Source organism: Falco cherrug, chromosome 9, assembly GCF_023634085.1.
Source record: "Falco cherrug isolate bFalChe1 chromosome 9, bFalChe1.pri, whole genome shotgun sequence".
Taxonomy (NCBI): Eukaryota; Metazoa; Chordata; class Aves; order Falconiformes; family Falconidae; genus Falco; species Falco cherrug.
The window spans coordinates 38,882,118-38,897,137 of NC_073705.1; the positions used below are offsets into that span (position 1 = coordinate 38,882,118).

The 15,020-nt window shown below is 40.5% G+C and overlaps 1 protein-coding gene across 1 annotated transcript; it reads right to left on the reverse strand.

Moving 5' to 3' along the window:
• Positions 1–373: 373 nt before the first annotated feature.
• On the reverse strand, positions 374–14,898 carry LOC102057955 (nucleolar RNA helicase 2). Its single transcript, XM_055721515.1, has 15 exons — positions 14,723–14,898; positions 13,904–14,170; positions 12,544–12,619; positions 11,667–11,845; positions 10,009–10,126; positions 8,963–9,148; positions 8,292–8,437; positions 7,135–7,284; positions 5,475–5,636; positions 4,609–4,728; positions 3,746–3,819; positions 3,396–3,555; positions 2,956–3,090; positions 1,661–1,705; positions 374–786 (listed from the first exon to the last, which is right to left on the reverse strand). The coding sequence occupies exons 1-15, from the start codon at positions 14,825–14,827 to the stop codon at positions 580–582; spliced, it is 2,130 nt and encodes a 709-aa protein (XP_055577490.1). The 5' UTR covers positions 14,828–14,898; the 3' UTR covers positions 374–579.
• Between the last annotated feature and the right edge of the window lie 122 nt (positions 14,899–15,020).

The window sequence follows — 15,020 nt, forward strand, 5'->3', positions numbered from 1 at the left end:
CGGCCGGTCCCTTCCGGCGGCTGCCGCGCCCCGCCCCGCCCCCGCCCCGCCCCCGCCCGTGCGCCCCCCGGGCCGCTGCACCGGCAAGGCGGCACTCGCCGCTGGCAACGGCAGAAAATACTGCTTCTAACGCGTGCAAATGCTGCCTGTGCCACAAAATACACACCCCAAGCACTACTCGCCTTCGCCCAGCACGGGTGCTTCTAAAACCTGCTAAGAGAATATATTTTATTTTTTTGGAAAACGTACAGGTTCGACCAGCAGTTAAGATCTATATATTATACAGTGAGACACGGTACAGTTCTTCTGAACGTGACAGCCATATTCCCAAATAAAGATTTAGGTCTTAGAGTTGAAATGGTAATACGAGAAAGAAGGGAAACAGTAAGTTTTATTTTCCTTATGTTTTTTTTAAAATGAACAGAATGTTGTTGATGACCAAAATAGTACTGAGAAGAAAGAAAAAAAATAAAACCGGACGACAGATTTTTCCAAGTGGTACAAACACACAGGAACAGCCTATTTTAATGTAATATAAAATACTGCAGTCCCATTTTTTCCACTTCTGGATTGTTGAAATTAACGATCAAATGCTCTGTCAAAACTCCGCTTCTGGCCCCTGCTTCTGAATCTGTTTCTACCAGAGCTACCACGTCGCCCATTCCTGGAGCTTGAGAAGTTTCGCCCATTTCCTCCTCCTCCTCCTCCTCCTCGCTGTGATTCTACTAACTCTGGTAATTCAGTTGCCACACACAATCGCCATTGTTTTGAATCTTCCCATCTTGCCTATTGAAATGAAGTCAGACACAGCAAGTTAAATTCTAGGAATGCAAATACAGGGTATTTCATAATTATTAAATTTGCTCAATTGAAACTGTAAAATTGTGAGCTAATATAGGGGATTCAAATTTCTAACTAAAGTGGACAATACTGGTTTCAAAATTTTAAGCATAGGAGCTACAGCTGAGTATGTCTCAGGTACTACAGAACAGAACTGAAATCCACCTTAGAGCTTTACAGAGCACCCCCAGCAGTAAACCATCTCCCTACCTTTCAGTTATTAACACCACCACTGTAATTATTACTGATGACAAACCCACACCCTCCCCTCAATTCCCCTCTAATCCAGAACCAAACATGTTCTGGGAGTGAATGAATGCTAGGGCACGTATAGGCATACACTAAGGGAGAAATACCTGAAGTTAAGATTGGAAGTATGGGGAATTTTGGCACAGGAACACTAATTGTGCCAAGCAAAAAGCTGATTTTTTTTTTTTGAATTCTGAAAAAAAGCTTCAATTTTTTTGAGAATTCTGGCTGAAAAGAACAGGGTGCAGGGAATAGAAAAAAGGTGATGTTCTTCTGTAATAAAATTCACTGCCTACAAAGAGTAAAGATTAATCCAGCAGCAGTAACAAGGGGTGGATTGTTCACACCACCACCCTTCTCAGTGCAAAAGTTTCAAGCTACAGATTTTTGGAGACAGGGGAATACTTTAGGAAAGTAACACTGTACGCTTGTTCTGTTCTTCAGCTCCTTCAAAGCCATCCCTTATGCCTCTAGGGAAGGCAGGATACAGGGTACATAATGTTTTCTGCCTAACCCAGTCCAGTCAGGTTCATCTACAGTCCACTATAACCAGAAATTTCAGCTAACATACCTCTATGTCCTTTTGGTCTGCTGCAGGAATATCAAAGCACACACCCTAAAAAGAAAGAATAATTTTAATGAATACAAGTTTAGGCTTTTAATTGACTGCAACTGGGGGGGAGGGGGGGGTGAAGAGCCTACAGATCTATGTACTAGAAGAGTTTTAAATTTCAAAACATTGGGGTTTTTTTTAAGGGACACTTAAGATAATTAGAAATCTTTGACCACTGAGAGTTTCATTAATACTTCTCAAAACACTGCACGTCCTTAACGTTTTCCTCAGATATACATATTTTCCTTTCCTCTGCATAGCCAGTCACATTTTCTTGCTCGTTAACCATAAGCATATAACCCTCTCCATCCTGAACTGTGGTCTATTGGCTTCTGCATTACTCGTTTTGTAAATTCTTTCAAATCAGAAGTTTTAATCTATATTAAAAAATGTATACACCAGTAAACTGAATATTTAGGTTCAGACTATGGTGTCTGTGATGGAAACTTCAACATGAATATGAATGAAGTATGCATGGAAATGTCAGTGTGTGAAAGCACCAGAGAAATAACAGCAGAAGGAGGGATAAGAGCATGCAAACATTTGTGCTAACAGCATGCAAATTAAGTCACCAAGATCACAGCACCTCTCTGTTCTATTTCATTGATCAGGGTATATTGAGAAACAATAAATACACCCAGAAAAACACAAAGATGGACCAAATCAGCAATAATGCCTAACAACTCGCAGAAGCAGGGCATAAGCATTCCTTGCCCTCTGTGCCACCACAAATAATCCCGGACACACTATTTGATCAGTTTCATGTTTGTGAAAATGCATACAAATTCTGAGACAAGAAGAGTGAGGGGAATCACCTTTGTTTAAAGTAACTGTCTCTCAGACATTTTTGCTACAGTTGTTGCAACATGTTAACTTTCTGATCTTTCAGTTTCAGGTACCAGAAACATGAGGGACATGCACTATCAGAATGGACTGTCCTAAGATACCCAGTCCTATGTTTTGTCATTAAGGCACAGTTAGCACAGTTCATACCTTCTACCTGTCCTGCTAACCCTACAGCCACGCTATATACTGCATTATACTACTTCCTCAGCACGTCAGTGGAGCAGAACCCTAAGCCCCTGAGAAGCCTAAGGCCTAATAGAACAGATGGAGGCCCATCCTTCTACCAGTCATGACCTTATGAACAGAGCCTAGAACAGGGAAAAAGACCAACTATCTCCCCCCTGACAATTGCTGAGAAAAGGCTACAATCAGAAGAGCTCAGGAGCAAAAATACAAGAAGAGCTTACCATTTTTCCCTTGAGGAAACACATTCTGTTCACCTTCCTATCGACATCATCCCCCAGCAGTTCTCGCAGTCTCCGCCAAGCATAGCTCATATTGTTTATTTCTTCAGAGCAGCGTAGTATCATTGTAACAAATCCCTAAGGAGTAAGAAATGGGGCATGCTCCCTTCAGTCAGACCAATAAGCTTCAGCACATCTATCTGACAGGAGAAAGCTACTAATTTACAGTTTATAAACAAAGTTTCCAAGTGAATAGTGCTACAAGAGCAACTACATTTATAGCCACTATATTCTTGCTTTTAACTAAATTAGTAGTTCCTAGTGGCTTAAGTACAGTTCCCATAAACACAATCATAAGGAGACAATTCTCTATTTAAACAACACAGAGGTGCGTTGGGGCTTTTTTTCAGATTCAAGACAAACATTAAGCCATGCATCCTTACCGCATCAGAGTTCAGCAGAGAGCGCTGTTCAATGGAAGTAGCACCTGAAATATGGGCTAGAGCTGCAGCCAGAGCATTAACTGGTCCCTTTTCTTGTATTAGGAACCGAGCAGATTCTTTGAAATACTCAATAGCAGTCAGAGGAACAGAATCCAGACACCTAAGTAATTAAAGCAAAAAAAAAAAAAAGTATACACTGTTATTTACTAGGCTCTGGAATAGAAGAAAAACAGCAGTCCAAGACACTAATAGCGATCAGCAAAAAGAGTTCAGAGAGAGGCAACAAAGAGTGATCCAAGCAGCCCTTCTGAACTAGGAAGATACAACAGGGCTTGAATCACTGAACACACCTGATGGCGTCTTTGCTGGAAGCCTTTATTATATCTGTTGCAGTAGGAACACCAACACGCTTGAATGTAATGCCCTGAAATTTAAAAAGCAAAATACAGATGAAAGTTGCAGATCATAAATAATTCAGTTCTGAAGAAACAGTATTGAACTCCACTGAAACAAGCATTTAAATCTACCATTTTTCTTCTTCTTCTTTTTGTCTTTTAACTTACGACTTTTGCCGGTGAAAATTATAAGGTTAAGCTTACAGGGAAACGGATAACACTTAAAAGCTGCCTATGTAGCTGGTCAGTCTCACTAGGCAGTGACCTTAAACTGAAATAAATAGAAATAATTTTGGCAAAGTCCTACAAATTCTAAATTATTAAATTTAGTCTGAATTACTTGTATTCAAGTACAAGTTACACAGCCTTTCTAAATGTAAGTCTGAGTTTTATGTCTGAGACTAAACCATCTCATTCCAAATGAATACTTAAGTGGCAAGAAACTACCATATGGAACAGTGCACAAAGTGCAAAAATGGATGTAACGGTTCTCAGTAAAGCTACACATAAGCAAATCACTGATCATACAATAAACCAGGGTGAACAGTACACTGAAATTCTGCTAGCCCTTTGTTGTCTCCACAGGTACAATCTTTCTGGCATTGGCTGAAAAAGCATGGGCATGAGAACCTGCAGCACACTCCCCACTCCACAGTATCTGACAGTGCATCCAAACTCTGCAAGGTAACTGAATCGCAACTGGGTGCTTTATAAGCCATATTCTGTAATTGAAATATTGAACAAAACATGAAGATTTTACATGCTACCCTGACACATTACATTTAAGTGCTCACAATTAGAAGAAAACTATACTTTACCGCTTTTTGTTCCACATATCTTAACTGATGTTCTTCCTTTCGCTGATAAAAACAGATACAGATCCCAGTCCGTCCAGCTCGACCTGTGCGTCCAGAACGATGGATATAGGACTCGACATCCTTCAAAATAAATAGCTTTATGACTCATCTGATTTATTGTAATTTAATCAATTCATTGCATTCACATAACTTAGCAAAAGCTGCTACAGTTAAGCCTGAACAATACACAATACCTGCATCACAGAATTAATTATTATTTTTTTTCACTAAAGTCAAACGAGTAAGTTATTCCATAACCCTCCAAAAAACATGGTTTGAAAGCCAGAGCACTGATCAAATAAGTCTTGTTTTGGCATCACCACAGAGAATATGAGAAAACATTTTGAGTGTGTGTACCTCTATGACAATCCTGCTCGCCCTCCTGCACACCACCTTAAGCAGGGTTACTGAAATATTAATAGCAAACTCACTGAAATATTATATTTTTCTTTTAAACCCTCTTAACTTTAGCCAATGTTCTCATTGTTGGGGTCTCCTCCTCATATATGCCCCAACTTAGTGAATCATTCTTGCAAGACAAAATAGCTTTTCTTCACTTCCCGCTGTTCCCAGACTTGCAATCACCATTGAAGGGAGAGGCTTTGAGAACAGCCTTAAAAGAATAAGGAGACCATCTTTAAACATACTAGGGACTGATGGACTCTGAAAAAATCCTCTAAGGAACTACTAGGGTATATCAGGACATTTCTTACCTGAAATGCAATGCTGATAAACCCTGTGTGATTAATACCATCACCTGATAGCATATACTACTTGAAAACAAGACTGCAAATTATTAGAAGATGCCCAACATAACCATCTCCTACCTTTGGTGGTGAACTTTGTACAACCAGGTCAACTTCAGGGATATCTAAACCACGGGCAGCTACGTTGGTTGCAACCAGAACTTTAAATGTGCCATTTCTAAAACCTTTCAGTGTAATCTCTCTTTGCTTCTGCGGAATGTCACCATGCAATGACTGACAATCCTGAAAAACAGTAGTAGTATTATAGGACTGTAGCAAAAGCCAAGACAGTGCCTCATTTTATGGTCAGTTTTAGGTACAGGATCTTGGTATTTGACAGACACTGTATGGCAAGATACAGAAGACCTGAATTACCAGAGTTTATATCTTACAATATTTACTCAGTACTTCTCATTCATATACCCAAAGACCTTTACCAAAGGTAGGAAGACAGAATCACAGCATGTGTCTTGTGTCCACCTCTAATTACCATGACCTATGAAAACAACTATGCCCTAACTTGCCATCCATCCACATCATCCAAGAAAGGTTTAGCTCTCTCAAAATAGCCATTGACAATTTTCTCAGGCCTTCTTAGTATTCATTTAGACATCTTCTCCAAAATAGTACTGCTTCTTAATCACCCTTAATATATTAATTTCCCCCACTAGCAATTAAAGGATTAAAATAAGTGGTCCTAAAAAAATTAACTACAGCTTCAAAGATATATTTTTTTAAATCCAAACATTCTGAAAGTCCTTCTGTATCACAGTAATAACAAGTATAAAGACCAAACATCCAAAACCTGTTTTTTCCTCCACATTTCACAGCTTGCCTGTAGATGGCTATCATGTTTTCCACACACGAACAGAGAATGATTTGAAAAAAGTACTAATGCAATGCTAGGGTCAGCACAGAATTCAGAATCTCTTTTTCAGAAAGTTTTGGATTAATGTCAGCTGGTAAACAGAACAGGCATATATTCTATTAGCAAGTATTAATATGCTAAACCAGAAACATTAAGAAATTTCTTTCTCTTACTTGCCAAGATCAGAGTTCTGCATTGCCTATGCAAGATTTGATATTACTAACACCATCAGTAACAGAGGATAAGGTTCCACACTCAGGTTTAGCTGTTACTGAGGTCATCTAGGAGTGTGCAAGAAACACTCCTGAACACAGTTGTAGCAGGTGTAAAAGCTTCTCCTTTCCCTGGGAACATAACAGTATACTACTTTCTAGACATAACCCATCTCCTCAATGAAAACGCACAGAGAAAAAGTAGTTACTGTGATACCAGCACCAGCCAACGTCACCACACATCTTGAACACTGGACCACCACATCAACAAGATAATTTTCCACCAGTGCTAGAACGTGCCATACCACAGATCTCAGGAATACACTAGAGGTCATACACAAGAGACAGCAGATCGAATTCTTCCTGTGGAGAACTCTTGAACAATGAGAACTCTTTAAGAAAAAAATCCTTTATAGCCCAGCACCTGTTAGGGCAGCCTTGTCCTGAAGACTACATATAATGCTGTAAACTTTCAACCAATTGTTGGGGGGGTTTAAAGGTTCTCTTTGGCAGTTTTGAAACTGTCTGACCACCTGCAAAAGCCTGTCTTACCCACTTCAAAAGTATCTCTTTAAAACTTATTCAGCATAGTACTGATATCAACATAGGGTTGATACATCTCTGGACAGGTTTTGTTACTTAATACAGATGACAAAAATACCTGTTTGATTGAAGCATTCAGTGCCAGTTCATTTGCATCCTTTTTGGTCTCACAAAAGACAATGGTCCTCCCGTGGCTGCCACTGTAGACCTGAATGACATCTCCAATAACTGCAGCTCTCTGAGACCAGTGACACTCTATTGCCAAATGCTATGGAAAAGAATTCCAGTGTTTAGCTTACATAAAAACACAAGATTCTTTTTTAATACATTTGAAACTGTAAAATCCAGAAACACTGAAGAGTTACACAGTTTCCTGATGGGCAAAATATGCTAACTCACATTCCTGGAATCTGCAAAAAACCATAAGGCTCCTATGTTCACCACAATTAGCCTAACATTAAGCAAATAATTACAGCAAGAGGGGAAAAAAAGTTCACAATCTAGAAATCACTTTTTCAAAGCAAGGGAAAAAAATCCAGGAGATGTTATACCATTTCTCTGGAGGACAGTCAGGGGTACAAGATTTTGTCACAACTCTATCAACTAAGGCTTCATATGTCAGATAAAGTGAAAATAATAAATACAGTGTTAAAAGCTTTTTTCAAGCACAAGATTAACATTCTTTCAATCCTACTGATACAACTATGATGTGTCAACTGAGCTGTCAAAGTAACCGCTAAGCAGTACATAAGGAGAAACAATACCTTATTTTATCAAGTGAAGATAATCAATTCGGGCTTCTAGCATATACGTGTTGTGTTCCTGGCTATGGCACTTACTGCATAGCAAGCAAAGGCCTAGTGAGGTGAGATACCACAGGAAGTTTGAAAACATCTGTGTACAGAACAGCCAAAGTCCATTGTGATGTCTGTGGTGATTTAAATGTGTCAGGCTGATGTTGAAGTGTGCCTTTTGCTTTCAACTTGGATAAATTCAGATACCGTTTTTCTCTGAAAACCAGCAAAACTAACTGGTAACTGAATCCTCAGTCTACCCAAGATTATCTATATGCTTACCAGATGCTATGAGAAGAAAGGCAGATCCTAAACCTAAAAAGTTTGACAAGCTGTAATGTGCCTTAGGATTAAAAAAATAATTCTCAGAACAAACTTTCAAAATCATTCTGATAATGTACCTTAGGATGGGATGACCATTTGTAGCATAAAGAAAAAGGAAAAAGGCCTGAACGCGTTCCACATTAGATAAATTACTCACTTCTACTGTTGTAGCAGCCTTCTGAGTTCTTTTCCCAATAAGGTCAATCTGTTCATATTTCGACTTCATGTATTTCTTAGCCACATCATACACCCAATGTGGGCAAGTTGCAGAAAACAGTAGCGTCTGGGGATTGTCTTCAGAATCTTCAAACACATAATAATGTTTCAAAAACTTCACGGTTTATCTTACATAGGTATAAGAGTCAATTATATGGGTCATTAAAAATATGTGGTCAAATATCAATATATAAAATAAAGGCGGCAATTCTGCTTCTTAAAGTTATGCAGTATCAACATCTGGAGAAAAAAACACTCTCAAAAGCCTAAATATTTTCAAGATTAGGAAAAAAGTTACTATGACTAGAAATCCACTCTGTTTTCAAGCAATGAAAAGGGTAAAAAGCTTCTAATTCCTTTTAACTGCAAGAAGTCCAAGTACAACTTGTAGATAGGTCTCAAAGTTATTTACAGATCCCTCAAGTACTGGATTTTAAGCTCTGCAAAGTTTCTATGACTGATTCCCACTTTCATGTCTCCTCATGTACTGCATTCACAGTACGTTTCGTACAAAACAAAGCTACCTTGCAACTTGCAGAAAATTATACCTGAACTTTAGCAGACTAAAGTATTACTAATATTTCCTACTATTTGTTTAAATTTTGAGATTACCCTTCTTGTATGCAACTCGTAATATGTCTTCCACTTGCTCAGCAAATCCCATGTCCAGCATCTGGTCAACTTCATCAAGTACAACATGTTTCACCTTGGTAAGGTCCAGCTTGCCATTCTGAAGATGGTCTTTGATTCGACCAGGTGTCCCAACCAAAATGTCAATACCACTTCTCATGAGATCAACTGATAAATAGAAAAGAGCAGAAAAGGAGTTAGTGAACTAGGAATCACTGTCTGCTTTAGAAACACACGGTAGCTACGTAACAACGAAACAGCTTCTTAAACCGTACTAAGTGCTCTCCTTACAAATGTAAGTGAAAAAAAATGAACAGGAGAAGAAAACTTGGGGGAGAAAAAAACACCCCAAAACTGGTAAGGTAGAAGTTCTACTGCTCTTCCTGAAGGAAAAGATTTCCCATCTGCCTTCCCTCTCCCGGATGGTTTAAAGTGGCAAAGAGGTTCTTTTAACATACTTCGGAAATAGTTAGCTCTTCCCAAATTGTCTACCTTAATAGGAAACTTTAAAAAACCCTGTATTTATTCGACTATCCAATTACTGAAATCACCTCCTTCCTGACATTCTGCAGGGAAAAAAAAAAAAAAAAAGCCATCCTTAACGTCTCAAGACAGATTACGATGAAAAAGCTTACTCTCATTCCCGCTCTCATTTGCCTTGTTTACAATCAAGATGGTAAAACGTGCTGTCACAATAAAGAAATTCTTCTCCACTTTACAAATCCTCTAGATCAACACTCACAGCTCTAAGACTCAGAAAATATAAATGTTTACAAAAACTGAAACCCAAATACAGTACAATCTCTTTCACTGTGTTTTAAGGTACATGAGTAAACAAGGAACACCAAGGATATAATTGACTGCTATGGTTATTTCACCCCTTAAGAAGATATATTCTGAGCTATTGAATTCCCCATGATACTCTCCAGTTCCTGAGTTAATAAGTGAGTGTTTGGAAGGACTAAACTGCAATTCTCAAATATGTCAGTCAATCAATATTTCAATTATTAGTGATAAGTGTCACTTACTTTGTCCATTATACGGAGTTCCTCCATAAAAACAAGCTACTGTTAGCTTTCTTGTGATGTCCTTGAAATCTTTGGCAACCTGATTTGCCAGTTCTCTTGTTGGACAAAGAACTAGTACCTAGACAGAATGACAAACAGATGTTCTCTCAGCACGGCTTCTGCCAAGAAACCACTAGACTTCTAATTGTTAGTTTACATCTGACCATTTCCGTAATTTAAAAAAAAAACCAAACCTTGTTTAAATAGCTAGCTAAGCAAAGATTAGAGAAACACACTGCTTAAATCTCTTGTAACATCATTAATCTCCTTCAGCCCATGCTCTTTTAGGACAGGCTAACCTCTTTTTTAATGAGATAGATGGGAGGTACTTAAATCTTACTTAACCCTAGCTCCTGAACAGATCTGCTACAAGTTTTCTTCTACATGCACACATGCTGTTTGAGTGCAAGACCGAAGGATCTGGGTTACAAAAGGTTTTTACACATGCTTGGTAATGCTTCACAGTCCTGCAAGAAGGTGTAAGAAAGAGCCATCAACTCTCTCTCAAGCTTCCCTGTGACTCAGGGAAACATATGTTCAATCTGCAAAGCTGGCGTTCAGTGTGGTTCTGGAGCCTGTGCTGATATCCTCACAGAAGCAATCAAGGAACTGTCCTCTCTTCCAATATACAGGCTTCATCCAGGGGTTTTAAATGATTTAGTTTAACTTGTGATCACAGTATTGCTTTCAAATACGGCATCAGTGGCTTGACAGAAGGAACCTTAAAATCTTTATCCTGTTACTTCTTTCAACGTTGAAAGACATTACAAAAAAGATAGTAGTAGTGTACTATGATAGAGTGAGGTCTGAAGTCTTTAAGACTTGTGATTCCCTCAAAGAAAGCTCTCCCTTCTCTGCAAGACTATACCACATCTAGAGCCAGCATTCTTAGTTGGACAGCCAACGTGATGGGCAGATGCAAATAAAACAGCTAGTACTAGTTTTGGAATGAATTTCAGGTAATCTATAAGATGGGTGACAAGATGAAATAAACTGACAAGGAAAAAATTCCACTATTAATGGGGATACAATAAGCTTTGGCCTATCTAGTTTTGGAGGGCATCACAAAAATTTGATGAAAAAACATACATGATATTCCCTAGCAGAATGGAGACAGCTGATAATGAATCTGCATCCTCTGGAGCAGAAGCTTCAAGTATCTGTTGGTGGTTCTAGTGAAAGCTAAGTCTATTTTTAAAACTTCCCACCATTTACATGTTTAAATAGATATGTTTAAGTAGACAGCTTTTATCAATCAGAAAAAGTCACTGATCTGTTACTCATCTGGGAGAAAAACAAGTATCCAGTAACCACTGGACCTGAACAGCTAAGGTGATTGAACAAAACTAAATAGGAACACACTGAACACCTGTAGTTTCAGTCTCCCTGTAAGCAGAGAAAGGAATTGACAAGTGGACAGTGTTATTGTACTCTTTACTCTTGATCAGAGGGTATGAGGCTGCACAATGCAGGTAAAGCCCAATGAACACAGCTTTCAAATAACCTTTAATGTGAGTTAGCTTATCCCAGCACAGACCTGAAGAACTTTTCCAGCGGGTTAAAAATCTGAATCGCTTGGACATGAGACAAAGCAAAATCAGCATTCCAAGCACAGTTACCTTTGGTGAACGGCCTCTTCGTCTTTCCTGTGAGTCTCCCTGAAGCTTTTCAATTAAGGGAATAGCAAAAGAGAACGTTTTCCCTGTTCCAGTTCGTGCTTGAGCAATTACATCTTTGCCAGAATATACTGGGTCGAAGGTCTTCACTTGCACGGGAAACAGGTATGTCACTCCTCGAGCTGTAACAATTTCAACAGACTTCCTTAATACAATCATTTTACAAGTGTTCTTTCATACTCTTCAGAGAAAGTTATCCCAAGCAGAACTTCCATCAACTCCGAAGTAAATCAGAATGATATTACGACCTTCATTGTTTTATTTAATCATGGAGTTCATCTGTAAAGAGTGCCCTGGGACTGTCCATTTCATTCTTCCACTTCATACCACCAGACATAGTGCTAGCTGGGACAGACGAAGTTACTAGCCTTTAATTAAAGCCTTTAAGTACTGTGACTTTATTTATGTAATACTCCCCACCTATCTATGAAAATCTCTTCCTTTCAAATAAAATGTATGTCAAACCCACTTTTCTCTTAATTCATACTAAGTCATGCCAAACTAATGCCACAGACACTAGATATATCTGGGTTTCCTCTACTCACACTGAAGTAATTTTTAATTGAAAAATTCTTGCACACAATTTTTTTTATGCTTATGTCATTTAAAATTCTACTGTAAAGGCTGAACTGGACAATACTGCAAACAGAAGTCTGTTCAAATACATATTTAGAGTATGCAATCAATATGCCTTCTGTATAGCATCTGTACTTGCATATGCACAAGCAGAGCACATCGCAAAGCTCATTGATTATGTTGAGCATAAAAACACATGACAGATCATTTACTTTCTGTGGTCACATCATGCCAAGAAATTTACCTTGAAGAAGCTGAACGGTCCCTTTGGAAATAGAAAAATTGGAGAAAGCACCTTCTTTCTGTTCTTCAGTCATCTCCTGTTAGGTGGACAATAAACATTCCATGTTAATATCATATGACCATCAGAAAATTCAAGGTAATAGCATAGGCTCTGGTGTCATACTCAAGGGTCAAATTTTGAGTGACAGTATCACAGCTGCAGCTAAAGAGCCTTCTTTGTTTTTCTTACTATCATATTTCAAAGTTAGACAAAAGTGATCTGTAATTTAAGTTAAGACTGTTTCATATCTAATGTCCTAACATTGTAAATGCAAAACCCCCAAATTAAAATTCTGAAAGCTCTTACATTAAATTCATCTTAAATGAAATTCTATTTTAAATAATTACCAATGGCCTAACATACTATGTTGTGCCATGTAAGAACCTGGCTTGATACCTAGCCTATTTCCTACTTCCCAATTAATACAGCACAGTGATTTAGAGGTACAGAAATCAATCCCCAAAAGAATAACATTACAAGGTAAAGCATCAAATGCATGTACTTTGTAATGTATCAATTCCATATATGTCTTTACAGCACAGTGATTAAAATGCTACGCGTGAGGAAAGAATGCTAACCCTGGAAACCCTGGATGTTTTTGTGATGCATCAATTGGAACTAGAAACAAAACCAAGCAACAGTAGAACATAAAAGTGTAAAGACTTTTCAAAACAAATCCTAGGTACAAGATATGTTTCCCTTCAAAAAAAAAAAAAGGTGGTTCATGTCAAGCAATTTTAAAGGAACTCCAACCAAATAGAACTAGACAAAAACTTTCTTACAGAAAGGTTTAAAAAGACACACAAAACTGTTACAACACAGCATTTTATTACATTAAGGACCATCTTATTGCATTAACAACTACTATTTAATAAGATGATACATAAAAGCATATTAATACATTAACTTTTCTTCTTCCACTAATTAAGGCCAAATAATTCTTATTTCACTAGCAAAGTACTCATAATACCAACAAGAAGTCAATTACAATCGTATCTAATGATGCTGAATCATATTAAAACACCATCTCACTGCAGCTTGTCCACCTGCCAACAGCTACCACTGTACCGGACTGTTGAAGTGAGAAAACCATGGTGCGCTGACCTAGAACTTCAGGACTTTCGTAATCTAAAATTTTTGCAAATAACTGACAGAAGGGACAGTTTAAGTAGCTTTAAACTCTGGAAGTTTACAGCAGTCTTTCCGCTGACTGGCAGGGAGAAAAAAAAAAAAAAGGATAACCTGCTCTAAATTTAACCTTGTTGCAACACCGGAGCTGAAAGCTAAACACATCACTAACTAAATCAATTATTACTTTTACCTGCTCTTGCTCGCTGTCACCATCACCACTTGACGTTTCACTAGAATTACTGTGCCGTTTTTTATGGGCAGATTTAACCTTTAAAGAAGACAGTCTCGTGTTCTCCGGGCTTTCTTCTCTCGTATCACCGTTCTGTTTAGCCGCACTCCTCGATTTCTTGACTTTCGGGGAATCGGCCTCATCCTCCGACTGCTCGCTTTCATCCATCTGAGGCCTCTTCCTCCGAGATTTGTCATGGCGTTTAGATTTCTTCTCTTTTTTCTCCTTCTGGTAAGGCACAAAGCAACGCGGGGTAAATGAAAATACACGCACGCCACCCAGCCGACACGAAACGGAGAAGACGCTGCAGAGCAGTTAAAAGGAGCAGCCTACTGACGGGCGGGGGGGCTCGTCCTAAAGCGACGGACCGTCCCCGCCGGCCGCAGGTGCCGCCAGGAGGCATCTCCCCGGCCACGACACCCGGGCCTTCGTTCCCGCGACTCCTTTCGCCACAACGCGCACCCGAGGCCGCTCCCCGGGCCGCTGCGCCATGCGGGCGGCCGCACAGCTGCCCCGGCAGGGCTCCACGCCAGGCAGGGCCGCGCCCCGGCCCCGCAGGCCCCGCCGCCCTCCCGGGACGCGCTGCAGCCGCCGCGCACGTGGCCGCCCGCCCGGCCCGGCCCGGCCTGCCCCGCGGCCGCGCAGACCCACCCCCGGCTCACGCCACCGGGGGGACACGGCACGAGGCGAGATCCGCCGGCCGCGACACCCAGCGTGCCGGCGAGGCGGCGCGGCCAGGCCGTAGCCGGCCGCAGAAGGCCCCAGAGCCCTCCCCGGTACCTTGCGCCGCCGGCGGCTGGTTTCCAGCGCCGACTCCGTCTCCATAGGGCACTCCGAATCCGACTCGGCCCCGCTGCTGGCACTGAACCGGGTAGCTTCGGGCATCTCCGCTGGCCGGCACCCGCTCCACGCCACGCTGCTGCCGCCGCCAGCCGCCGTGTGACAGAACCAGCCCCCGCCCCTGCCCCGGCAACGCGGGGCGGGGCCGCGCCGCCCGGCAGCCAATAGCGTGCCGCTCGCGCCGCCAGACTACAGTGGCCAGAACGCCTCGCGGCTCCCCCCGGACTCCAAGGCCCAG